The 27,016-nt window shown below is 38.5% G+C and overlaps 1 protein-coding gene across 1 annotated transcript in view; it reads left to right on the top strand.

The window, feature by feature from the left end:
- The first annotated feature begins 20,882 nt into the window (after nt 1–20,882).
- The window catches only part of NLRP14 (NLR family, pyrin domain containing 14), a 31,950-nt gene continuing 25,816 nt past the window's right edge, over nt 20,883–27,016 (top strand). The window contains exons 1-3 of the mRNA XM_012654282.1: nt 20,883–21,199; nt 22,032–22,103; nt 24,380–25,970. Of these exons, the coding sequence (XP_012509736.1) occupies nt 20,911–21,199; nt 22,032–22,103; nt 24,380–25,970 (1,952 nt within the window). The 5' untranslated portion in view covers nt 20,883–20,910. The remainder of the gene's footprint in view (nt 21,200–22,031; nt 22,104–24,379; nt 25,971–27,016) is intronic.

Here is a 27,016-nt window from a genome sequence, read left to right as displayed (position 1 = left end):
CTTCATTCTTTTTATGACTCAATCTTGAAAGTCACATTGTATCACTTCTACAGTACTCCATCGGCCAAGGCAATCATAAGCTCCAGCCAAATTTGAGAGAAGAGGAAACAGACTCCCCTTTCAGTGGAAAGAGTGCCAGTCACATTTTAAGCAGAATATGAAAAGCATAATAAATTATAGGCATAGCCATCTTTGGAAAATTCAATCTGCTATAATACCAAAGCATATTATAGCACGGTAAAGTGGTGGTTTATTGCGGAAGGTAAAGGAAGGTTCAAATTAGGAAAGCTATTAACTTTAAGCCTTCAGAATAACATCAAATAAGACATATAATTATTTTAATGGATGACAAAAAGTGTACTTAAAATTCAACATGCATCTTCCATTTAAAACTACAGATAAGGCAGTTTAGCAAAACAAAAGTAATGACACGCTATTTCAAACCCAAAGGTAAAACATTAAAAACATTCCCATTAAAACTGGAAACTTAACAAGGATACTGCAAATCCAGTATTTTCAAATCGCTGATGTGAAAGCACATTTCAATGCAATTAGACAAAATTATGTGCAGAAGATAGGATTGCAGATCTGGGAAATCCAAGAAAATCAGCTGAAAACTATTAGCGATTATATGGGAATTCCATATCCCAGAAATTCCACCACTAGGGTTGTACTCCAGAGAAGATTACACATGTACACCAGAATATATGTACAGGAACTTTTAGAGTATAATAATTGCTGTAACAGCAAAGAACTGGAAAAAACACAAAGGGTCTAACAACAGTAGAATGGATAATTATTCATACTATGAAATAGTACAGAGCAGTGAAAATTAACTACATGAATCACCATGGATGCATTGTAAAAATTTAACATTCTAAAAGAAGCTATTCACAGAAGAATATATACAGTGATTCTATTTATATATGTTCAAAAATATGCAAAACTAAACAACTTTGTTCAGGGATGCAAATGTATATAGTTAAAACCACAGGGAGAAAAAAGCTAAGGAATAATAAACACAACATTTAAGATAATGGCTGCCCCTCTAGAAAGGGGTGGGAATGAAATTGCGGGGTCATCATGGGGCTTTCTAAAATATTTGCTGGTCTAGATGGTGGTGTTCATGTTGCTATTGTATTTTAAATTGTACATGTTTTCAAATATTCACACATATGTAATAAATCACAATAAAGTTCAAATTACATAAAATCTAAATAATATAGAAAAAGAGTTTACGGCCAGGCACAGTGGTTCACGCCTGTAATCCCAGCACTCTGGGAGGCCGAGGTGGGCGGATTATTTTAGCTCAGGAGTTTGAAACCAGCCTGAGCAAGAGTGAGACTCCGTCTCTACTAAAAATAGAAAGAAATTAATTGGACAACTAAAAATATATAGAGAAAATTAGCCGGGTATGGTGGTGCATGCCTGTAGTCCCAGCTACTCGGGAAGCTGAGGCAGAAGGATTGCTTGAGCCCAGGAGTTTGAGGTTGCTGTGAGCTAGGCTGACACCACGGCACTCTAGCCTGGGCAAAAGAGTGAGACTCTGTCTCAAAAAAAAAAAAAGAAAAGAGTTTAGAAATATAAATAATATTACAAATTATTTTTAAATGACATTTATGATAGCATAAAAGTATGAATTCCTAAAAATAAATTTACCAAAAATACTATATAGTTTTAGAATTCTAAAGGATAAAAATAGGGTTGAAAAGATAGGAAGACCTTGCTCAATCTTAGGTAGGAGAAATAAATATAATTTTATTCTAACTAAATTTATCTCTGTTTTCAATAGTATCCAATCAAGATACTAATAAGATTTTGATGTGGTTATGGAAGAGATCTGATAAACTGGTTTTCAAGTTCTTTTGAGAGAAAAAGGCAATTCTCAAAGAGGAATAATGAGACTAATCCAATGTATTTATTGAAACTTTAATAAGGCCTCTGTAATTATAATGACATGAGTTTGACCCAGGAATAGACAAGATCAATGGAAAAGACTAGGAATCCAGAAATGGACCCAGTATGACAGTGAATTTTACACGTCATAAAGGCGACCATCAAATTTGTAGGGAAAAGATAGCTTATTAATTAAAAATGTTGGGACAACTGACTAGATATTTGGGAAAAAAAAATTTTGAAGCTTGATTCTTTGCCTCAATTCTTATATCTTAGTGACTAAAAACAGTTAGTTATATCAGATATGCATTCCAGGTTAAATAATAACATAATAGCAATCAACTGTTAGTGAGTTTTTTCTATATGTCAAGAACTATGACTTTTTTTTACATTTATGATCTTATTTAACCTTCTTAACAGCCCTACATAGTAAGTTTTCTTTCCCTACTTTAAAAATGAGAAACTGGTTAAGTAACTCATTCTAGTTCACAGTATTAAGAAGTGGTAGAGACATGAAACAAAGGTAGTATGTCCAGAGCCTGTATTTTGACCAATATGCTATAATGATAAAACATACTGAAAGGTTACTTATATACTTAATACCTATGTCACTTTTAGTTTTTTTTCAAAATGGAAATCATTATAATATTATTCTGTGGAATATTCTCAATATGTGAGTTATCCTATTTCCTCTTCTTTATCCTCATTACGTGAAAAAGAAAGGCTACATTCCTCTTCATTGTCTATTAAATGGACTACTTAAATTTTCTCCAATAACAGAAATATAAATAAAGTATGGTATATACCTAGAATGGAACACTATATAGTCATTAAAACGTATGCTACCTAAAAAAGCTTGAAAAAATGCTCGTTTATATGTTAAATAAAAAAATTATACAAAAAACAGCCATTCATACATTCAACAAATATTTACTGAGTGCTTTCTATATGCAAAGTACAGTTCTATATACTGCGATCACTCCCTGCCCTCATGGAGCCTGTCATGATTCAAATTTTTATGTATATACTAATCTCTCTATACATGTGTACAAATATATACCTATACACATATACCTATATGTGTATTTTGTACACATGTGTATGTACACGTATGCATACATATTAGGGTTTATATGGATTAGTATGTACGTACCTTAATTGTTAGGTAAAAGACTACAAATAAATATACGCAAATATCAATAATGGCTGCCTCTGGTTGTGTCAGGGAGACTCTGAGTGGTACAATCTGAGTGGTACACAAGAATAAATAACAAATTAAACATTAATAGCCCTCTATAATGTGGTTTCACTTTATACATTCATACTTATATTTCCTCGTAACTAGCCCAGTTTCCTTATTTGTCTCCTCCAATTCTACCTGAGACTAAATGATGATTTTCCTATCTAGAATGATATCTTCCTATTCATAATGATTGTTCAAATCTAAGTTCCTATTGCTGTGTGTTAAGTGCCACTGATTCTGGCACTGTTCAATGTGACTAATTTCAGAAATTATTACTAATCTCATACGGTTTATTCCCTATGTTAAGACATTCTTATACTTCTTTATCTCAGAACACCAAGAACACTAAGAATTACACAGTAGACGTGAGTGACTGACTGACTAACTAAGTAAATGTAGGGAAAAGATATTGGGTGACGGCAGGGGCATGCTGCATAAGAGGCTTGGAAGCTTCTCAGGCAAACAAGGAACATTTTCTGTGCAGTCTGATCCATACATCCTCATTGCCACTTATACCACCACTACTCATGGAGAATTCAGGGACATTTCATAACTGAGAATAGACAAGGATACTCACCTGGGATCAAACTATGAGGAAAACAGTAGACATTCCTTCTTCCTTTGTGCTTCTCTTCTAGGGAAGGGTAGAGTGCTGAGATGGTTGAGCTAAGGGAGAAGAAACGAGGAATGAAAAACTGGGCATGACTTCAAACTCCCAAAATCACTCAAATCTCTATATACTAACCGGGTATGACCCCCAAATATCTTAGAAAGAGGTCAAAAAGAATACTTCCATTCCCTTTCAATGATCAAAACGGACAGATATGAACACTGGTACCTTGGACCTTATTTTTCACCCTCTAGAAACTTCAAAGGATACAACTCTAGTTTGGACTTGAAAACACAGAATTTGATTTCACAGTTTAGTCTCTCCAGAGATTCAGATGCTCTCTATGTAATCAATCTCTCTGAGCCTCAAGGTTTTATTTTATTAATTACATTTATTATATAGTTCATTAATAACAAAAATAATAGAAATAATGGCAGCACACTTAAATAGTTTCTATTCTTAAAGTATTTTTCTTATTTTTTTCAATCAACGTAAGCAGAAAATAATTCCATCACCCTCCCCTACTTGTTATAATAGACATACTGGATTCACTATCAAAGAGGTACCTGAAATGTTGGAGAAGTATCCCAGATCAAAGGCTGGCTCCCAGGTCTTGATCATAGTCTCAACTCTGCCATCAACCACTTGTTAAGCTTTAGAGAGGACAAAACTTGACCTCCTAGGGCCTCGGTATCCTCACCTGTAAAATGGGGGCATGAACCTGTGCCACCCTGGTCCTTCCTTGCTGATCACAGGTAGGTCCCTGGGAAAAATTGTAAGGAATTAGTCAAGAGCCCTCTTTCTCTACAGAGAAAAACGACTCATTCATGTGTACCCCCAAAGCAGCTCTCTCGGTGCGCCACGGGCTGCCAGAGTGTAAGCACCTGAGAAACAGACAAACGGAATGGTTCCCAAGGAGCGGGATCTCCCAGTCTCAAGGCTACGTATCCACACGCGAACCCTGCTTCTGCAGCGAAGCCGCGCGCGGCCTCCGTGGCTTATCCGGATGTCCGAGCTCCGCGCCAACATCTCTCAAGGCCGAGCACCCAGATCCCACGACCCAAGCCGCCTCTACCCTCCCCTCTCCTTCCCCTATTCATTCTTAACGTGGAAGGGAATCCGTGAAGGACCCACCTACAAGGGTGTCTTGGATTTCTAAGCCGGGAGTCGCTTCTCAGCCCCTGACCCTAGCTTTTCCGCCTCTGTTCCTTCAGCCACAGCTCTTCTTGTCCTTGTCCACCGCTGGCTCGGTCCTCCCGAGAATTCACATCACTTACGGAGCTTCCGAAGAAAGACGGGACCAGCCAAAACACTCGCTCCACACAAACAATGGCCGCAGCCCTGCTAGACCGAAACGGAAGTTCCAGGCCTCAGAGTAGACACTTGCTGTGTTTCCATGGATACGGGAGGGGGCGGGGCGGGAAGCGAGAGCGCTGGAGAACGTGACTCCTGATTGGCCAGAAGAATCAAGTCGCATGGCGGCCCTTAGCTTCTGGCATTCCTGCGCGGGAGGGCTGTGCAGTCTGGCGCTTCTTAGCGTAGGATAGGGAGTGGAGGCCCCGACGTTAAAGGAAGAGGATTACTCCAGGTACTTTTAGGGCCCCGTGAAAGGGGGCGTGGCTGCAGTTTCAGAGAACTGTGGGACCGTCTCGGCCTGGCAGTACCAAACTCCCGAACGGGAATCCGAGGAAACATTTGCTGTCAGGTCGCCTTTGGTTGCCGAGGCGTGGTTCTGCACGCTGTCCAGCGCCCTGCCCTAAGCCAGCATCACCCTAAACTCGAAGATGGAGTAGCCCAGCCAGGGAGAGGGCTTTTCAAATTACTTCTTATTGCTCGAGATTCGCTTCGTTTCTGGTCCTGTCGGGCTTTCCTCCCTCCTACCTTCCTGCCAAGTCCTAGGGCGGCTTTTCTGGAGACTCCAAGCAGAGAAGGGACAGGCAAAGTGGGAATAAAATGAAATCATGGGAAGGAACCCCTCCTTGTGTCCTGGGATCGCAAAAAGTGTTCCACACGCCTGCTTTCCTATTATTGAGTTGAGTGTGTTATATTAGGGAAATGTTTTCAATTCCTTAAGCCGTCTCTCTCAAACTTGGGCCGGATCAGTAGTACTAAAACATTTTATTAGGCAAGGAACCTTTAGTAGGGTAGTCGTTAAAAGCAAGGGACTCCTTGGATTCTAATCCAGCAACAACACTTACTAATGATGTAACCTTGAATTACTTAACCTTTTAGTGTCAGTTTAATAGACATAAAATTAACAGGTATAATAATAGTAACTATTTCACAGGCTTGTTAGACTTAAATGAGTTAGTGTAGTTAAAATGCTTAAACCGAGTTTTGGCACATAGGAAGTACTCTAAATGGTAACTATATATTTAAGGCTCAATGTTTAGCAGGGGTGGGTGGCCTAGAGCCTATCTGCCTGGGCTCATCACACAATGAGCACCTGCATTTCTTACAACTCTGGAGACACATTTTGAAAATTATTGTGCATGGACCTCTCCCTGGCTTGAACATTCAGAGACAATAGGGAATATGGTCTGGATAAGAATGTGGAGAACAGCATCAGAGCCCAGGCATGAGAACTTAAATGTGGCATTTCTTGAAAAGAGCATGGACCTCAGATGTGTGGACCACCTAGGAGACCTGTATAAATTAACCGGGGTTCCTTGACTTCCAAGAGGCCAAGAAGATGACACTGTAAGCTGACTGTCCCTGTGCTGAGTCTGAGAGATTATAAGGAGACTAGCGAGCAAAAAGATTTTATCCAGGGGCCCCTGAAGGCAAATGGCAGGCATCATGCATCTATTCAGTGGCCAACAGAGGTAGAGATCTCTTTGTTGTGCCCCATGTATAGGACTGCTGCTACTTAAAATATCCTATTAACTAGACCTGAACCTCAATGAACTGACAAAAATAAAAAACAAAAAAAAAAAGCTAAGAGGGTCCACTTGTCAGAAAAACAAATAGAGTGTGCATCTAAAGAAATATACTTGCTGAAGTATAGAGGACAATATGAATAACAAAGAGCATCAAGTATGGCATACAAAAGATATTTTTGAATTAAATTAGTTCTATATATCTTTCTAATTAAGCATTTTAGCAACTGAATTGGAGGAAAAACATGATCACTTTTGAGTCAAAATGTAGCCAGTATGGTTTAGTAAAGAAATCCCTGAAAGCACAAATGGTAAAAAAAAAATAGAGATGGAAATCATGAAAAAAAAAAAGCTAATATGCTTAAAGGATAGATCTATGAAACTTAATATGAAAACACAAAAGTTCCAGAAGGAGAATAAAGAGTTTATGAAATTGAAGAAAAATGAATAACAAAATAATAGAAAATTGCTCTGGGTTGAAATTTTTAAAGAAGGCTTGAATCTGCAGATCTAAAGAACATACTACATTTCAGTCTGTGTTAATGAGTAAACACTCCCACTAGACATGTAAAGGTATAATTCCTATACTGTAAGGGTAAAGAGAAAACTCATAAGCTTTCAGGCAAAAAAGGCAAATTATCTGAAAGGAAAAATGACACTGGACTTTTCATTTTTAATGTTGGAAACTAGAAAATTGTTCAATAGCAGTATAGACTCTTAAGAAAAGGGGGCTGAAATCCATCAGCCAAAATATATCCTGGCAAAAGAAATATCTGAGGATTTGCAAGAATTCAGACTCTGTGTCACTCAAGTCTCCCCCATCTGAAGAAACAATTCAAGAAAGGATTCCAAACAAAAAATAAACCCAAACCAGACATACCCCACAAAAAATTATGGAAAAGGAAACAGACAAAGCCATGATATAAATAATAAATCTAAAGTAACATATAAAGGATACAATAAATCATCAGTCATTATGCTAAATTGAGTGGACTGAATTTTCCTATATAAAGGCAGAAACCGTCAGACTGGGTAGAGTAAGAAAATTCAGCCATATGCTATGTATAAGAAACACCAGGGAGGTTGGTTAAAAAGATACTGGGCAAACAGAAAGAACAACTAATTGAAGGTTAATTTAAGAACCAAAGAAAGAGATTGACCTTATATATTGATAAAAAGCACAATTTATGAAGAAGTATAATGGTATCAAATGTGCTAAAAACATAGAGCAAAAATGTACAAATTTGAGAACTTCACAAAAATACAGTTCTATGGAAAAATTCAATATGTTTCTCTCAAAATCAGATCTAGGAGACAATAAGGCAATATAGAAGTTAAATAATATAATTAATAATCTTGATTTAAGAGGTATGTATTAGAAACCTTATATCCCTGGAATAGAGAATGTATTTTTTGTGTCCATAGAACATTTACAAAAACTGATTATGAGCTTTGCCATCTTCATCCCCAGGTGATGAATGTTTTTAAATGTCCCGAGAAAACAAGCAATCAGAGAATTTCCACTCCCCTCCTCACTCCTACCACCCCATCAGGCATCCACACACCTTACCTGCATCAGTGCTGATTTGTTCTATCCCTTACTATGGATAAAAAGTCTGGGCTGGACGCGGTGGCTCACGCCTGTAATCCTAGCATTCTGGGAGGGCGAGGCGGGTGGATTGTTTGAGCTCAGGAGTTCGAAACCAGCCTGAGCAAGAGCGAGAACCCGTCTCTACTAAAAATAGAAAGAAATTAATCGGACAACTAAAAATACATAGAAAAAATTAGCCGGGCATGGTGGTGTATGTCTGTAGTCCCAGCTACTTGGGAGGCTGAGGCAGGAGGATTGCTTGGGCCCACGAGTTTGAGGTTGCTGTGAGCTAGGCTGATGCCATGGCACTCACTCTAGCCAGGGCAACAGAGTGAGACTCTGTCTCAAAAAAAAAAAAAAAAAAAAAAAAGTCTGTGCTCCTGGCTAAGAAACCTATCCCTTTAGTCACTGGATTCCATCCATTCTTGCTCACATGTGGACCTGCGCCAGCAACTCCTTTCTCCTACAATATCAATTTTTCCCTCTTTAGATCTTTCCCATCAACAATCAAGTATGCTGTCTTTTCTTAAAAAAAGAAAATAGTGAAACAACACAAAACTTTCTAGTCTTTCTAGGGCTCTGTCTTAGTTTGGGCTTTTATAACAAAATACCATAAACTGGGTGGCTTATAACCAACAGACATATATTCCTTCTGGTTCTGGAGGTTGGAAGTCCAATATCAAGGCATCAACAAGATTTGGTGTCTGGTGAGGGCCTGTTTCCTGGTTCATAGATGGTCATCTTCTTGCTGAGTCCTCACATGGCAGAAGGGGCCAGGGAGTTTTGGGGGCCTCATTTATAAGTGCCTATTCAGGAGGGCTCTGCCCTCATGACCTAATCACTTTCCAAAGGCTCTACCTCCTAATGCCATCACACTGGGGATTAGGTTTCAATATATGAATTTTAGGGGAACACAAACATTCAGTCCATACCAGGCCCACTACCCCTATAAGCTGCTGCTCCACTTCTCTCCTTCCTTTGGAGCCAAACTTCTTGAAAAGGTACTTTATTGTCTTCAATTTTTTTCTCCTTCTAGTCTTTCTTGAACCTGCTTCAATTAGGTTTTCACCTTCCACAGAAATGACTTTTCTTAAAATTACTAATGATCTTCATGTTGCTAAATCCAATGGTCAATTTTCATTCTCATCTTGTCCTATCAGCTGAATTTGGCCCAATTGATCTCAAGCATTTGGCACAATCAATCTCTCTTTTTACCCTGAAACATTTTCTTCACTTGAATTTTTAGATACCATACTCTGCAGGTTTTCCTCTCTAGATATTCTTTTTCAGGCTCTTTTGAAAACACTTTTACTGCCCCCTCGCTCCCTCTCTATGACTTCTAAACAGTAGAGTGACTCAGGGATCAATCTTTGAGAGTTCTTGTTTCTATTTACTCTCGCTCCTCTAAGGATCTCCCATGGCTTTTAAATTCCACCTTTATGCTAGTAACTCCCAAGTTTATGTCTCCTGCTGAGTCTTGAATTCTAATTCTAGAATCCTTCCTTGGCATCTCCACTTCAATGTCTAATAGGCATCCCAAATTTAACATGACTAAAAATGAGCTCATGAGACTCTCCCAAAGTTACTTCTCCATCTCTTTCTTCCAGTTTTCGAAGCCAATATCCTGGACTCCTTTCTTTTTTCTTACATCCCATGTCTGTTCTGTCAGCAAATCCTTGCAGTTCTATCTTTAATATCCAGAATAGAACCAATTTCACAACTACCACTACTACCAGCCTAGCCCTAACCATCAGTTTCTCTCATGTGGATTATTATAATAGCCTCTTAACTGATTTCCTTGCTTCTGCCATTGCCCTACTCCAGTATACTTCATCAGGATCCAGGATAATTTTCTTAAAACATAATTGTGATTATTTGCTTTGTTCAAAATCCTCAGTTGGCTCCCTAACTTACTTACAGTGACCTATATGGCTCTATAAGATCTCTTTCTCCTTTGATTTCTTATTTTCTCCTCTATCTCTTTAATTCCATATTCCATTATTCTACTCCCTCATCCCATATTAGACATTCTGGCTTAATTGTTTTCTACACCTTGTCATGCTTGTTTACACTTCACTCCCTTCTTATATTCATGGGGTGCTACTGATTTATTCATTTACTGTTCTAGGTGCTGGAGATAAAACAAATGAATTAAATAAATAAGAATTTTTATCTACTATGGAGCCATCATCTTGATGGGATTATGGAGTGGAGTATGGAAAGAACATCAATAGTCAATAAACAAGTAAGTAAAATTATTTATTGGATGAGAAAGTAAAGATGCAAAAAATGGACTAATATAATTCAAATTTTGTAACTCAATGTGTGTATTTGTATATGTGATTGTGAGTTGAATTATACAGCGTGGAGAAAAAAATGTGAAAGGATACATATCAGAAGTTGATGTGTTTGATGTGAATTTTTTTTATTGGAAAGGATTGATGTGAGTACAGATAGGAAGAAACTGGAGGTCTATAAGACAGTCTCTCAAATTCTTGGTAAAAAAGGAATTCTACCACTTTTATTTTACCTCTATGCTTGTGGGAGATGAGGGAAGCATTAAGTTCTTTCAATTTGACAAAGAAATCCTCCAAGCATTTTTACCCTTTAGTAACACAGATGTCATTTAAAATATTATTATCAGGGCCACAAATGAACAAATATTACAATCACTCAGAATTGTAGACCTTTTAGATGTTAAAGATCACTTTCAGAAGGCATTGCTATAATTTCAACAGTCCAGGTATCTTCTAAGAGCCCTCTGAACAAATAACACTTCCAAGTATAAATTTATATAAAAGAAAATAGAAAAAGATAATAGCAGTATGAATATTTATGCAGATATCCTTTATGGGACAGAAAAGCAAGAGGAGATTTTGTTAGTTTTCAACTTGCACTTTATATTAGTTTTATGAAGAAGAATGATGTTTCTCCTTCCAGCATGAGGAGATATCTTTAAAATTGTTCTTATATGCCTTTTTGCTAGTAGTTGCCCATTAAGAAGATTACATTTTCATTTTTATTATTTACAATTTTATTAGATAAGAAAAAGAAGGCCTAAAAAGTTATTTTACCACAAGTAACAGAGATGAGGCTAAAGAGAATTTTCTTTAATCATAAAATAATAAGGGGCAAATAATGTTCTTCCTTACAGGGTTTGCTTTCAGTGGGAGAGCTAAAATAAAAGGAAAAAAAATATTGCATTAAAATTTATGATATTGTAATACTTAAACATTTATCTAAAATTAAATATGATCAAGTATATGTAAATTAAATAAAATATTTTAAATGTTTAATTCATTTTCATTAAGGTATAATTTCAGGATCCTCAAGCTTCTAAAACTTGATTTCTTTATCTCCTGAGTTTTTTATTTTTCATGGAATAAATATGTTTTATTTCATGGTTTTATAGATACGTTAGAAATATTTCAGATCCAAAACTTTTAACATTCATAACTTCTCTTAAGATGTATGTACTTGTGAACATAATATTCAACACATTACTTGAAGGCTATTATAAAACCAATTAATATAGTAGGTTGGAACAAAAGCAAAGACAGCATTTTACCTTTTCCCTTACTCCACACTCTTGGTTATTCTTTTGAGTTAGTTTTTATTATATATAAATCTTTATAATTTAGGCCTCTGATTTCTGACTGATTGAAGTTATTGGATCCATCTTGCTTACTAATATGCCTTTGCCCTTAGTATCAGCTGCCTAGAGTGTAGATTTGCTTAATGCCAATGAGTACTGGCTCCTAATTTGCCGATAAAGTTTAAAGCTCTCCGTGAAGATTCCAGCGTGAGAAATGCTACCTTCAACGAGGTGATGGTCAACTCTACAATCTCCCAAATATTGTTGCTATGTGAATAAGAAAAGGTTTTTCAAATGGGTTATCCTTAAAAACAGGAAGCCATCCTAACAGAGTACCCATTTACCCATTTGATCCAGAGATCTCTCATCTGAGAATTAGATAATTCTAATCCCTAAAGCTGCTGAATCTATTAAGTTATAAGTCTGTCTTTAGGGGCCAAGGGCATGAATGTGAATCTAAGAGCAATTCTAGTCATATGGGATTTGGATGAAATTGCACTGTCCATAAATCATCAAAGTGAACATAATGGTTGATTTGACTCAAATGTTCCTCAAATATGTCAAGCAGGCTCTTGCCTGAGGGCTTCTGCGCTTGCTATTTCTTCCTCCTGGAATGTTCCATCTTCCAGATGCCTGCATGGGTCATATGCTCACTTTCTGCAAATGTCACCTTAGCAGTGTCTTCCTTTTCCACTCAAAGAGAAATAGTACCCTTCCCCTACTTCCCACCCCCAGCACTATGTCTCTTTCCCCACTGTTTTTCTCCACAGCAATGATCAACACCTGATACATTACAATTCATTATCTGTACTCCTTCAATAGAATCTAAGCTTCATGGGGTAGGGGTGGGAGAGGAGCACAACTAGATATTTTTACTTTAGAGAGGGCCCAGAAAACTGCCAGGCATGCAGCAAGTGCTCAATAATTGTATTGATTATTGGATGGATGAATATAGGGACACTGCTTATTAGGAGTCACCCAGTATGGGAAAGGTCATCCGAAGCTAGCGTCCAATTCCCCGACCCTCCCTTCCCCCTACGTTACTGTTCAGGAAAGGAAGGAGGGAGGTTGTGTGTCAGCAGGTGTGCTGATCCTGTATTGAACAATGTATCTTCTCCTGGGGGAAATGCGTGGTAGAGCGAGTCTGAGGCGTAGACAGGGAGGAGAGTGGAAGCAGCACCCTCGTGCCCCTCCAGCCAATGGGAAGAGAGACTCGCTGGCCCGGGAGGGGGCGTCCAACCACACCAGTCCTGCCCACGCAGCCCTCCCTGCGGATTTGCTCTGCCAGCACGGGAGGAGGGAGATGAGGCGTTAAGGGCCAAAGCCTGAGTTCCTCTTTCTCATCAAACAGCAAGTGCCTGGCAATCCTTTCTTTTCACATTTCCCTTTCCCTCTTCGACGCCTGCCTTTCAGCGCTGGGACTACTCACGCCCACTGAGACCCAAGGTATGGTGCGACCCTCCACTTCTCTAGATGTGTTTTCCTGCTCCAAATAGGAAGTTAGATTCTGTGCGAGTCCTTCCATGCCCACATTCTGTGTGGAAGACAAGGAAAGGGATGCGGGCCTCGAATGAGGCCCAAGAGCAGAAGCTGCAGGGCCCCCCAGGGTGGGGACTGCCACTGACTTTCGGGCGTGGCACCGGAGAGGCCACTTTCCGAGCGCGCGTCTGTGGCCACCTGGGAGTGAGGGGCCAGGGGTCAGAGGCCAGAACCCGAGTTCATTCGTGTGTAATGAGTAGCCTGCGGGTGGAGATCTAGTGTGGCTTCTAAATCCCGTGCAGTCTCGCTTCTTAACTATCCCGAGTTAAGGTGGTAGGAATAGCCTCACTTTGACCGGTTCTGATGCATTCAGGCACGCCGCCTCTCCTCTTTCCCCGGGAGCAGGTGATCGTCCTTCCATCAGTCTTTTCCCGCCACCTGGGCTCTGCAGCTATTCCTCCACTCTGGGCCTCCTCCGAGGCCCTTTTGCGATTGAAAACGAAACAAACCGCTTAAAACTTTACAGTTCCTGTGCTCCGCGCTACCAGTGTATGTTTCGCCTCCTCTTCCTGGCAAAGTTCCAAAAATAGCAGCACATGCTTGCTCCCTGCGTGGGACATCCTCTGCCTGTGGTAGGTAGTGTGGCTTTATCCCTCCTGCGGCCTCTACTCCAGCAAAATTGCTGCTAAAATTGCTCTCTCTCTATGGAGGTTATTAATGATCGCTAATTTGCCAAATTCAAGTACAACTGGCAGGCATTCATTTCTTTATCTCTTTGGAATTTGACAAATGTATATTTGCCTTTTTACCTTTTTATTTTTCTACTTATTTAAGGATTGTGTTTGATTAAGCTTGAGCCCATCCTCCGAAGTGAGGTATCACAAGAATGGAAGAATAGGCACCACATGTACTCGCCATCAAATTGGCACTGACTGATCAACACTAAGGTGCTCACACAGTAGTAATATTCTTTGGGGGTTGGGGATGGGTAAACTCACAACTAATGGACGTGGTGAGCGTTGTAGAGGGGGAAAGGGCACACCTCAAATCATGGTTTGGGTGTGGCAAAGTCATAACATGTAACCAAAATGTGTGTACCCCCATAATATCCTGGAAAAAAAATTGTCACAAATTGTCCTAAACTCAAAACAGAACTGTGGTTAATATGTAGGTATATTTTCTTTATTTTTTATGTGGAGGTTTTAATTTCTTAGTTGTAATCCTCATATTACTGCTATCTGTTTGTAATCCTGCACGTACTGCTTATTGCTGTACGATGAGGTCATTTTAATGACTGAAAAATCAAACGTGTTCTATATTTTGATGCATTTATTTTAATCACAATTGGATTATTAATTTGTTGGCAATTATTTACTATTCTAAATAAACACCCTTATGCACAAAGCTTTGTATATTGGGGATTCTTTTCATTGGAAAATTGCCCAGAGAAGAAGATATTGCTTGAAAAGTCATGCATGTTTTTACAGGTCTAGGTAGTTGTGGACATGTAGCTTTTCAATTTTGTAGCAATTAACATTTATACTAACAATACCTGCTTCACTCCATTCTTATCATATGGTATTGTTTTTTAAAGCTTATTTTTTCCATTTTGATAATTAAGGAGTATCTCCTGAGTTGCATTAGTTTTGGTATCTGCTTAAGTTGGAACATTTTCTGAAATACTTGTTAGCCATTTGCTTTTGTTTTTCCTCTATGAACAGGTTACTCACAATAAATTTGCTTTAGTGCTATTTTGATCTATTTGCATCATGCCTTTCTGGTGATAAAACCATATTTTAGTGTGAACTATCATTTTTATAGAAGAGCATACTAAACATAAATGTGCAGCTTAGTGGATGATTACTAAGTGATCACCCATATAAATTATCACCAGGTCAAGGAATAAAACATTCATTACCAGCACCTAAGAGCCTCATGGGTACCCTCCACCAAAGGTAACACCAAACTGACTTTTATGTTAGTTACTTCCTTACCCATAGCCCATTTGAAAATATACATGCATCTATAAACAGTATAGTTTTCTCTGTTTTGGTCTTTTTATTTATTTATTTTTTTGGTCTTTTTAAAATGAAGTCTTACAGTACATGATCTTGTATGGGTTTGGCTTCTTTCACTGATTGATTGTGAGATTTATTCTAGTGCCATGTGGCCACAGATCATATACTTTCGCTACTGTGTAGGATTTGATTGGATGAATTTACCACAATTTATTTATTGGTTCTACTACAGATTAGGAATTATTTTTACAAACAATGCTGCTGCGTTGTGCTTGCATGTCTCTTGGTGTACCTATACACACGTTTTTCTAAAGACTATAATTGCTAGGTTATAAGGTATGCGTATCTCCAATTTTAAAAAAATAACCATTTTATTTTAGAATAGTTTTTTTAGAATTACAAAAAGTCCTTATATGCCTCTGGCCTAATTTCCCCTATTTTTAACATCTTGCAATACTGTGGTATATTTGTCAACTAAGACAATTAACTGAGACAATTAAGTTGCACTTAATGTGGATTTCACTAGTTTTTCCTTAGTGTTCTTTTTCTGTTCTTGGATCCTGTCCAGTATACCATTTTACATTTAGTCATTTTGTCTTCTCAGTCTCCTCTGGTCTGTGAAAGTTTCTCGGTTTTTCCTTGTTTTTGATGACAGCACTGGTCAGATATTTTGCATGTGCCTCAATTTGGTTTTTTTGATGTTTTTCCTTACAGTTAAACTAGAATTATGGGTTTGGGGGGCAGAATATCACAGTGATGACATTCCCATCACATCATCTCAATGGTACATACTATCAGCGACCTATGACTGATGATATTGACCTTAATTACGGCACTGAGGCAGTATTTGTCAGATTTCTCACTCAAAAGTTATTCCACTCCCTCCCCCATCTACCCTCATACTCTTCTCTTTGGAAGCAAATCATTAAGCACAGTTCACACTCACGGGCTGGGGTGGGCTTAAGAGCCACCACATAAAGTATTTGGAATTCTTCTGTAAGGGAGATTTGTCTCTTGTTCCCCATTTATTCAGTTGTTTATCTAATATGAACTCATGGATATTTATTTTATACTTTGGGCTATAATCCAGTGCTACATTATTTTGGCCATTGGGAGTTCTTTCTGGTTGGATTCTGTGTCTTTTTGACATCCCCATCCTCTACTTTTCCTTAATTTCTGGCACTAAGAGATGCTGTAGACTCATCTTGTATATTCCCTGCCCTGGTTCTAGAATCAGCAGTTTCTCTGAGGAGTCCTAATTTCTCTTATTGGAGAATGGTACATTATTAGAAACCACGATTTGGATCTTGATGCATGTCTCCAGTTTTAGTAGTTAATATCAACAGTTTAAAGTGGCTTTATCAGTTTATACTTCAGCTTTTATTTACCATATTTCCAATAAACATTTTTGCTGTTTTGGGTTTACCTTTTGTGTTTGAACCTAATGTACAAGAGGTTTTAATTTCAATATAGTTAACAATATATCTTTTGGAATTGGCTTCAGATGGGAGCAATTTGCTGGCCTGGGGACATTTGGCAATGTCTGGAGACATTTTTGTTTGTCACAACTGCAAAAGATTGGGGGCTCTAATGGCATGAAGTGGGTAGAGGCTAAGTATGCTGCTAAACATAATGCACATATAGTGTCCCCCAAACAAAGAATTATCTTGCCCAAAATGTAAGCAGAGCTGAGGTTTAGAAACTGCTATAGGAGATTCCAACCAAGAAAGGAAAGGCAGGAGTTTATGAAAAGAGTGGGAACACAGTATTTCCTGGGGTAAATGCCACAAGATCTTCTCATCTCTACCCTCTATAGCAGCGGTCCACAAACTTTTTGGCACCAGGGACTGGTTTCATGGAAGGCAAATTTTCCATGGACCTGGAGTGGGACCCGAGGGGAATGGTTTGGGGATGATTCAAATGTATTACATTTATTGTGCACTTTATTTCTGTTATTACTACATTGTAATATAAAATGAAATAATTATACAACTCACCATAATGCAGAATCAGTGGGAGCCCTGAGCTTTTTTTCCTGCAACTAGACAGTCCCATCTGTGGATGATGGGAGACAGTGACACCCGAAGTGTGTTGCTTATGTCCAGTCTACTTTGTAATCTCATTTTGGTTGCTGTCACTACAGAAGACCCTGCTTCACAAAGATAGGATGTTGGAAATTGTGCAGGAAAGAGGCATGGATAGAAGTGGTAAACGGAATAATGTGTGGGCCATGCATGGACTAATATATGTGTTAGATTCTGACCAAAAGCCTGCCACCAGATTCAGTGTGCAATTGAAGTACATCAACTCACTTGCCACTATAAAGCCTGCCACAAGATGCAGCTTAATTGTCATTTGCCACTCACTGATAGGGTTTTGATATGAACCTGCAAGCAACTGATTTATTATGGTCTCTGTGCAGCCAAACCTCTCTGCTAATGATAATCTGTATTTGCAGCCACTCCTCAGTGCTAGCATCACCACCTCAGCTCCACCTCAGATCATCAGGCATTAGATTGTCATAAGGAGAATGCAACCTAGATCCCTTGGATGCACAATTTACAGTAGGATTCATGCTCCTATGAAAATCTAATGCCAACATTGATGGTACAGGAGGTGGAGCTCAGGTGGTGATGGGAGCGATGGGGAGTGGCTCTAAATACAGATGAAGCTTTGCTGGCTTACTCACTTGCTGCTCACCTCTTGCTGTGTGGCCCGGTTTGTAACAGGCCACAGACTGGTACTGGTCCACGGCCCGAGGGTTGGGGACCACAGTAGTAAAGAAAGTAGTAAAGAATCCCTCCTTCCTTTTTGTTCTCTTAGAACTACTATAGCTCAGACAGGAGCTACAGTAGTTGTATATTTAGAGGTCTTGTTCTTCTAGCCTAGTGTTGAGCACAGGGTCCGGTATCACAGAGCATGTCCACATAGATTTCATATAATTCTGAATTCCCAATTCCTAGGAAAATGAAGTGAAATTAAGAGTCAGTGCTACATAGTAGAAAGAGAATGAGCTTTGTAGTTTGAGCCATTTGTCAACTCTGTAATCTAGGCAAGTTTTCTTAATTTCTGTGTCCCTATATCTGTAATGTGAATAAAACCAAACTTTCAGGACTGTTTTAAAGAATGGAGAAAATTTTCATCAAGAACCTATACACAGTAGGTCCTCAACAAATATAGTCATTATTAATATGAGCTGAATGGTTAATTTATATTGAGCAAATATGCATTAATTATTATAGGCAAAAATTCACATCAATAAATTTTCAAATTGAAATCCCCTTAGACCATAGGTTTCCATTTTAGTTCAGGACATTTTGGAACGAATGAATGCCTTCACCTAAGAGAATCACATATCATTTGTTTTCCTCTTTCTAAAAATGTAAAAAGAGGGCTAGAAAACACAACAAAACATTCCTTCAAGAACAGCATAAAACCTCTGGGAAGGAGGCTATAGTGTGCTGTACCCTATCATAATTGTAGATGTCTGTAATAGAAACCATATTGGATTCAGATCCACATAGATCTTGGCTCAAAGGGATGCCCAGAAAGGGAGGAGGAAAATGAAGAAAGTGTGGGATTATGAGAGCCAAGGAGAGAGAGAATATCAAGATGTAATAGCATTATTATACATATGACGCCTTATAAGTTAAGTGCGTGCATTAGCTTCTTTAATCCTTACAAAGGTAGGTAAACTTGTTATTCCTGCCTACAGATATGAAAATTGAATCCCAAAATGTCTCTTGGGTTTTGCAACAGGATAATAATTGGTATGAGTTATCTTAGTGGAATTGTGGTGGCAAAAGTTAGATTACAGGAGGTATAATAGGAGATAAAGTCTAGAAGACTCTGAAGTTTGATTATGAAGATGAAGGGGATGTGGATTAAAGGGAATGTGTGTAAAAAACTAAATTAGATTTGGGTATGTTTAAATGCTAATGAGAAAGACTTAGTGGATGGGGAGAAGTTGAAGATAAAGAAGAGAGAACATTAATGGATTAAATCCCTTAGGGAACAGTTGCTGCTGAGATTCAGATTACAGGTGAAGGGATAAGCTATAGAAAAGAAAGGAGAGCCCCCTTTCTTTGTTACAGGAAAGAAGAAGAAAAAGGCAGACCCACATGTGGTGATTTCTGTAAGTTGAGAGTGTTATGTCCTATGCCTTGCTTTCCCTCACCTCTGTATGTCCTGGAAAAATTTCCATGTTACCTTTGAAATTCCCTCAAATTTATCCCCTTTTGCTTCTTTTTAAAACTTTATTATAGAACCTATTTTTCAGATTTATCCGTAATCTAGACTATTTCTGCAGTGTAAACAAACAACACCAAAGCAGCTGATAGCTCACCAGTTATTGTAGGATAAAGTCCAGATTTACTATGTAATTTTTGAGATAATTCACCTTCCATTTAAAAGGTAAACTTACATTTTTACTTCCCCGTCCATCTTCCTTTTCCAATCTCATTAACAAGAATAGGGGGAGGCATTATCAAAGACTGGAAAGGTCAGGAAGTTTAGAGAAAGATCCAGGTTGAGTTTCAGCTGTACCACTTATTGGCTGTCTCTTCAGGCAAATCACTAAAGAGAAGATAAGGAACTTCAAGGTGCTGGGGAGAGTGGTTTAAGTGATTAACTGGAGTGTCCCTGCTGAATAAGAAATTGAATAAGGTCTTAAGATGCTGATAAACAAGGGGAAAACACAGGGCTCATAAGGACCTCATGGTGTTTGAAGAACTGTCACAATGAGTGAGGGCATGAAACTGCTCAATTAACTGGGTTGTGGGAGTTTGCAATTTAAGACTTTGAATAGTTGTTGCTGATAAAGCCTGGGGTAAGAGCATCAGAGTGAACTGCTGGAGTGTAGTAAAGTCATGAGAGTTGATGTCAAAGATGTGAGAGAATGATGTTTCGAATGAGCTTTAACAGTGAATTCACCCAGAATTACTGTGGTGTTGGGGAGTAGATATGAAAGCAGCTTGTGATCTAGGAACAGACCCTCAGTGACTATGTATGCATTCATGACCAGAGAGGACATGACAAGAAAAGGTAGATGGTGGCATATTCCAGTTGCATGTGCTTCAAGAGTAATAATGTGTTGGTGGGGGTGAAAATTCTTTTATAGGCTGAGATATATATTAAGTTCTGGTGGGGGAGAGAGGGAGGATGAGGAAAGCTAGCAATACTTAGTAGGAGCCTGTTCTCTGCCGGGTGATATATGAACCCTACTTCATTTGGTTCATATCACAGTCCTCCAAGGCTGGCTCTGATATCCTCATTTTGCAGAAGAGTAAACTGAGGTTCAGAGAGATGAATTGCCTTTCTTTATTTTTTATAGCTCATAGTGGTGGGACTGGGAATGAATACCGGGAAGGTGGAAGAAATACACAATACAGTGGTCTATATTAGAGGGATGTTTTATGAAATAAAATGTGTTACATCAGATACTAAGTACTAAGCCTAAGATAGTGGGCTTCAACAAATATTGGTTGAATTCATCTATTTTATAGGCATTTCATTTTCTAATCTTTTCCATGTGTCCCATTTATTCCATGTACTTTTTTATTTTTCCCCACTGAAGCCTGAATACTGATCCACGGACAAGATGACAGATTCATTTTCGTCTTCCTTCTTTTCTGATTTTGGGCTGCTATTGTATTTGGAGGAGCTAAACAAAGAGGAATTAAATAAATTCAAGTCATTCCTGAAGGAGACCATGGAACCTGGGCACTGCCCAATACCCTGGGCTCAAGTGAAGAAGGCCAGGCGGGAGGATCTGGCTAACTTGATGAAGAAATATTATCCAGGAGAGCAGGCCTGGAGTGTGACTCTGAAAATCTTCGGCAAGATGAACCGGACAGATCTGTGTAAGAGAGCAAAAGCAGAAATCAACTGTGAGTGATGCTAGGGGAAAATATGGGGGTGGGCAGAAGGAAATGTTTCCTGGAGCCCATTGGCATGATTCTATAAGTGGGACTTAGGGATTAAACCATTCTGTGGGACACAAGCTCCATGGTGGTCTTGCGTATGGGGAGCTTGTTGGATCATTTGAGAAACGCTAAAGAGGCAGGAGGGTTTTGAGTACTGTTACTCAGCCTTGCTCCTTAAGGAGCAATTAATTGGGGGCAGTTCATCCATCTTGTACCAATCAAAATGATCAAAGGAATTGAATGGTAAGAATTGTTCAATCTAGTACATTTATTTGCCTAAACTACAAATAAAGTCATAAGTCAGGTGAAACTTCGATGAATCTCAAGTATGACTTAATGTATTTGCTGAAATATGAGAATGAGCTAAAAATTATTAAAGGACATAAGCCAAGCCAGTATATTTAGTCATTCCCAGGTATGAAATATTATAGATATTTAAAATTCCTTACTCATTTACAAGCTTTCTAGCTACAAAATATATATCCATTATTTCCTTTGAGCCTCATCATATCTCTTTGAGGTCAACAGAAACTGAGGCTTACATTGCACCACTTGCCCTAGAGGTATTAGGTGGCTAGGGGGGAAGGCAAGAGGTCTCCTACTTCAGTGTTGTTTGTACCACACCATTTCTCCCCTCAGTGAAGCTGGTAGAGTCTGATGCTCTGTAGGCTCTAGTTTCCTTAAATGCACGTGGTCACAGAACTTGACCACTGAGGAGAAAGCTGGCCTGTTCTGGCCATCACCAGACTCTCCTTATTTTTAGTAAATCTCATGATCTTGTTGGAACCTGTTGCAGGGACAGCTCAGAGCATGGGACCAGAGGATCCCAAGGCCAGAGAGGCACAGGGAGATCAGGAGGCAGTGCTGGGTGAGTAGGTAGGCTTTTCGTCAGACTTGGGAGGCATTTGAACTTTTGAAGCAGGATGGGGGGGGTGGCGGGAGGGAGGTTTATCTCTTCAACTCTTGTAAACTTCTTCTAATACCCCATCTATTCCCTGAATGCTATTCAAAAAGAGTCAACAAACTGACTCTCTGGCCAGAGTCACAATCCTGTTAATTCAGGGCCTCATGAGAGCAGTATTTGGAAATGCCTGGTCAAAAGTTGACAATCTTATGCACAAAGGTATATTCACGTTTGTGTTTTATGGACTAAACACTCCCTGAGTTGGCAGAGACCTTCAGCTTAACACGTTTAGTCCCTTCCTTTGGAGATGGTGCTGTAATTAAGTTCCAGGAGTGGAGAAAAACTAGTCCACATAAAATCTAGAACCAGGTCTTCTCAGTCTTCATTTCATTTCATTTCCCTTTCCCCCACTTTGTTTTGAATTCTAAAAAGTTTAATTTCAGTTTCTGTAAATGCAATTACAGTAGAAAGAAAACTGGACCAGGTGAGAAACCTTTATTATTAACTCAGTTATACTGCTTTCTAACAGTCCATATTATTTCATTCAAGAAATAATTGAGAACTTGCTTCATTTTAAGCACTGATAAATAAAAGTATTTAAAGACCTTGAATATAACTTCCCATTCTGACCTTAATTTCTGATTCAATAAGGAAGTTTATTTTTGTGGTATGGGAGGAAACTAAAGGCTGTTAGTTTTCATTTTATTATTACTTCAAACCTAATAGCTATTTCCCTCATATGTGCAAATATTTGTACACAGGTAGCTAATTAAATGTCTGCAATTTATTCCTTGGCAATTTATGATAAAAGTAAACTGTACTTATTATAGAAGCTTGGAAAGATACAGTAAGTACAAAATAGAAAATAAGTACAGCAATTAATTATCTGATCCTCCTCTCTCTGTACCAACACCACACTGTTTGAATTATTGTAGTTTCACAGTAAATTTTAGGTTTTGGTAAATAGTATGCCCTTCCTCCCTGCCTCGCCAATCATTATTTTTTTCCTTCAGAATTTTTTGGCTATCATGTGTTGGTTTATTTATGTTATATCTTTGTTTTTAAACTTCACATAAGCAAAACAAGTTTATTATTTTAAAGATTCAAAAATAATAAATGCATATAAAATGAGTTTCTCACTCTCCCCATTCTCCATCCCCAATCCTGCTATTTAGAAACAACCAGCATTAACATTTTGATGCATATGCTGTAGCTTTTGAGACATGTAAAGTTCATTTTTTTTCTAGGACAGGATTATATTGTACACATTTCCCTGAAACTTGATTTCTTTTTCTGTTATAGACTATTTTTTGGATATCAGAAAATATAGTGGGGTACCTTGTTATAGTCAAAAGTTGCATAGTATTCAATTACATGGTTGTATTCTTTCATTTTTTTATTCAAATATTTTTGTTGGTACTTGTGTGCAAGGAGATGTGTTCAACACTGGGCATGCAGTGATGAACTACAGATAATAGTCTCTAACCAAGTGCATCATTTCTTTAATAAGTAGTAAATTACAGCTTGTGTCATGGGCTGTGAATGAAAAATATACTGTGTTTTGAGAATATATGAAAGGGGGAACTCTTCTAGCATTGGGGTTCAGAGAAGGCTTCCCTGAGATGGTGTCATTTAAATGAAGATCTAAAGGAGGAATCCGACTTAACCAGGTAAAGATAAACTATATTTTCTTTCTACTTGGATCCTTAGGATTTTTTTTCTTCAAAATATTCTTTAGGCTGTACTTCAATGTTCATTTCTGTTAACTTTTTACTTGTATAAAGTAGATTATTTTGAACTGTAAATTCAGATCTGTCTCCGGGTCCTCTCTATTAGTGTTAATTGTTGCTTCTGTTCTTTAGTTTTTAAAAAATCTGGATGACAACTCTGTTCATCACATCTATCATCTTTTTTTTCTTTGTGGAAGAAAAGTACAAAGAAAAGATTTCTAGAGCAAATTTAATTTTTATTTTCCATCACAAATTTGTTTTTCTGTATTGTGAATTCTGGGTTTTTTGGGTTTTTTTTGTTTGTTTTACAACTAATGCAGGTTTTAAATCTACAGCAATATTTTTGATTTACATTCTTTTTAAAATCTAAACCAGCTTTGATTTCAGCCTACATTTCTTGTTCCTAATTCCACATTCAATGTTCTTAACATTGCAATTTATAGAATTTGTTTTGATCATGTGTGTCTTTGTTTTTTTTTTCCCCCCCCTGCTCCATTCTTACTGACTTAGGTGATAGAACAGAATACAGAATTCAAATAAAGGAAAAATTTTACATGCTATGGGATAATAACCCTTTGCTTGGAAAACCTGAGCATCAGGAAATTACTCAGGAAAATCGAGAATTTTTAGAACATTTGTTCGATGTGGATGTCAGAACTGGTGAGCAGCCACAGATGGTGGTGCTTCAGGGAGCTGCTGGAGTTGGGAAAACAACCTTGGTGAGAAAGGCAATGTTAGATTGGGCAGAGGGCAATCTCTACCAGCAGCGGTTTGCCTATGTTTTCTATCTTAATGGGAAAGAAATCAACCAGCTGAAAGAGAAAAGCTTTGCTCAGTTGATATCAACAGACTGGCCTAGCACAGAAAGCCCCATTGAAAAGATCATGTCCCAGCCAAGTAGCCTCCTCTTTATTATTGATAGTTTTGATGAACTGAACTTTGCTTTTGAGGAACCTGAGTTTGCGCTATGTGAAGACTGGACCCAGGAACACCCAGTGTCCTTCCTCATGAGTAGTTTGCTGAGGAAAGTGATGCTCCCCGAGTCATCTCTATTGGTAACAATGAGACTCACAGCCTCTAAGAGACTAAAGCCTTTGTTGAAGAGTCACTACCGTTATGTAGAACTACTAGGAATGTCTGAGGATGCAAGAAAGGAGTATATTTACCAATTTTTCGAAGACAAGAAGTTGGCCATGAAAGCATTCAGTTCACTAAGAAACAATGAGATGCTTTTTAGCATGTGTCAAGTCCCTCTAGTGTGCTGGGTCATTGGTACTTGTCTGAAGCAGCAAATGGAGAAGGGTGGTGATGTCACATTGACCTGCCAGACGGCCACGGCTATGTTTACCTGCTACATCTCTAGCTTGTTTACACTGGTAGATGGACACTCTCCTAGCCTGCCCAGCCAAGCCCAGCTGAGTAGCCTGTGCTACTTGGCTGCCAAAGGAATATGGACTATGACATATGTGTTTTACAGGGATGATCTCAGAAGGCATGGGTTAACTAAATCTGGTGTCTCAATTTTTCTGGACATGAATATTCTTCAAAAGGACATAGAGTATGAGAACTGCTATCTGTTCACTCACTTACATGTTCAGGAGTTTTTTGCAGCTATGTTCTATATGTTGAAAGGCGACTGGGAAGCTGGGGGCCATTCCTTCCAGCCTCTTGAAGACATGAAGCTGTTACTTGAAAGCAAAAGTTATGAAGACTTCCATTTGACACAGATGAAGTACTTTTTGTTTGGCCTTTTGAATGAAGATCGAGTAAAAGAACTGGAGAAAACTTTAAACTGTAAAATGTCACTGAAGATAAAATCGAAGTTACTTCAGCAGATGGAAGTATTAGGAAACAGTAAATATTCTCCATCACAGCTGGAATTTCTTGAGTTGTTTCATTATCTGTATGAGACTCAAGATGAAGCATTTATAAGCCAGGCAATGAGGTGTTTCCCAAAGGTTGTCATTAATATTTGTGGAAAAACCCATTTGTTTGTATCTTCGTTCTGCGTTAAGCACTGTCAACGTTTGCGGACTGTCAAACTGTCTGTAACTGTGGTATTTGAGAAGATGTTAAACACAAACCTCCCAGCTGAAACTCGGTAAGTATGTTAGTTCCCTGGAAGTCCCCTGTGGGGAAGTGAAGGAAGGAGATTTTGTCAGAGGGAGGAGGAGTTTAGCTGAGGTTCCAGAGTCAGGAAAACCCTTCAGAAGTTGTACCATCTTGAGACAGGGAGGGAGTAGGCATTTAAACCTCTTATTGACCAGTAGAGGCTTTCTGGTGAAAAATGGACAAAAACTTCCCTGAGGTGGCTTTCTTGGCCTGAAGGCAATTCCAGGAGAGGAACTAGGCTGAGAGCCAACAACTTTAACCCTCCCAGCAACTCGGGGAAATGAGTGCTTCAGTTCTTAGAGAAGAATGTGGTATAGCACAAACTTGCATCTATTATAGTAAGTATATTTAATTTCTAAAACTAATGTCCTCCAGAAGAATAAGGGAGTGGAACTATCTTGCTGAACCTGGGGTACTATCATCTATCTGTACCATATTCCTCTGTACTTTACTGACCTAGCTCACCTTCCCTTTTGCCTAGACATAGGTCAACCTTTGTGTTGTAGTTTATGAAGGGTATCAGCCCTTGAATGCCTAACTGGAGACAGTCAGTTAGTAAGAAATAGGTGCTGAATGAATACTTTTAACAGAAGAGATGAACCTTCAGCGTTTTATGTATATTATTCTGCCCTATCCCCTTCCTCAAGTTGCCTTTTCTGACTCTACTCATCTATGAATAAATGCAGGGAAAGAAATAAACTCTGGAATTAGTTTTAAGATTTAAGTAAAATTTATTGAAGGCTAACTATGTGCTAGCAAACTTAGTATTTAGCATGTTATCCATTTTATCCCTGATGGCAACCATAACTTAGTTTTAAGATTACAAAACTGAGAGAGGTTTACCTAGAAAGTAAGTACAGTGTTCTTGATTGAAACACACATCAAATAATAGCTAACATTTGCTGACTTCTTGCCACATACCTGACAGTCTAAGTCCTTGAAGTCATTTCATCTTCTAAAAGTCCTAAGAGGTAGATGCTGTCATTTCCATTTTTATAATGAAAAAAACCTGAGGTATCAAAAAGGCATATAGCT

This window comes from Propithecus coquereli, unplaced genomic scaffold (genome assembly GCF_000956105.1).
Source record: "Propithecus coquereli isolate 6110/MARCELLA unplaced genomic scaffold, Pcoq_1.0 Scaffold44, whole genome shotgun sequence".
Taxonomy (NCBI): Eukaryota; Metazoa; Chordata; class Mammalia; order Primates; family Indriidae; genus Propithecus; species Propithecus coquereli.
This window is presented reverse-complemented; position numbering and strand designations above follow the sequence as displayed.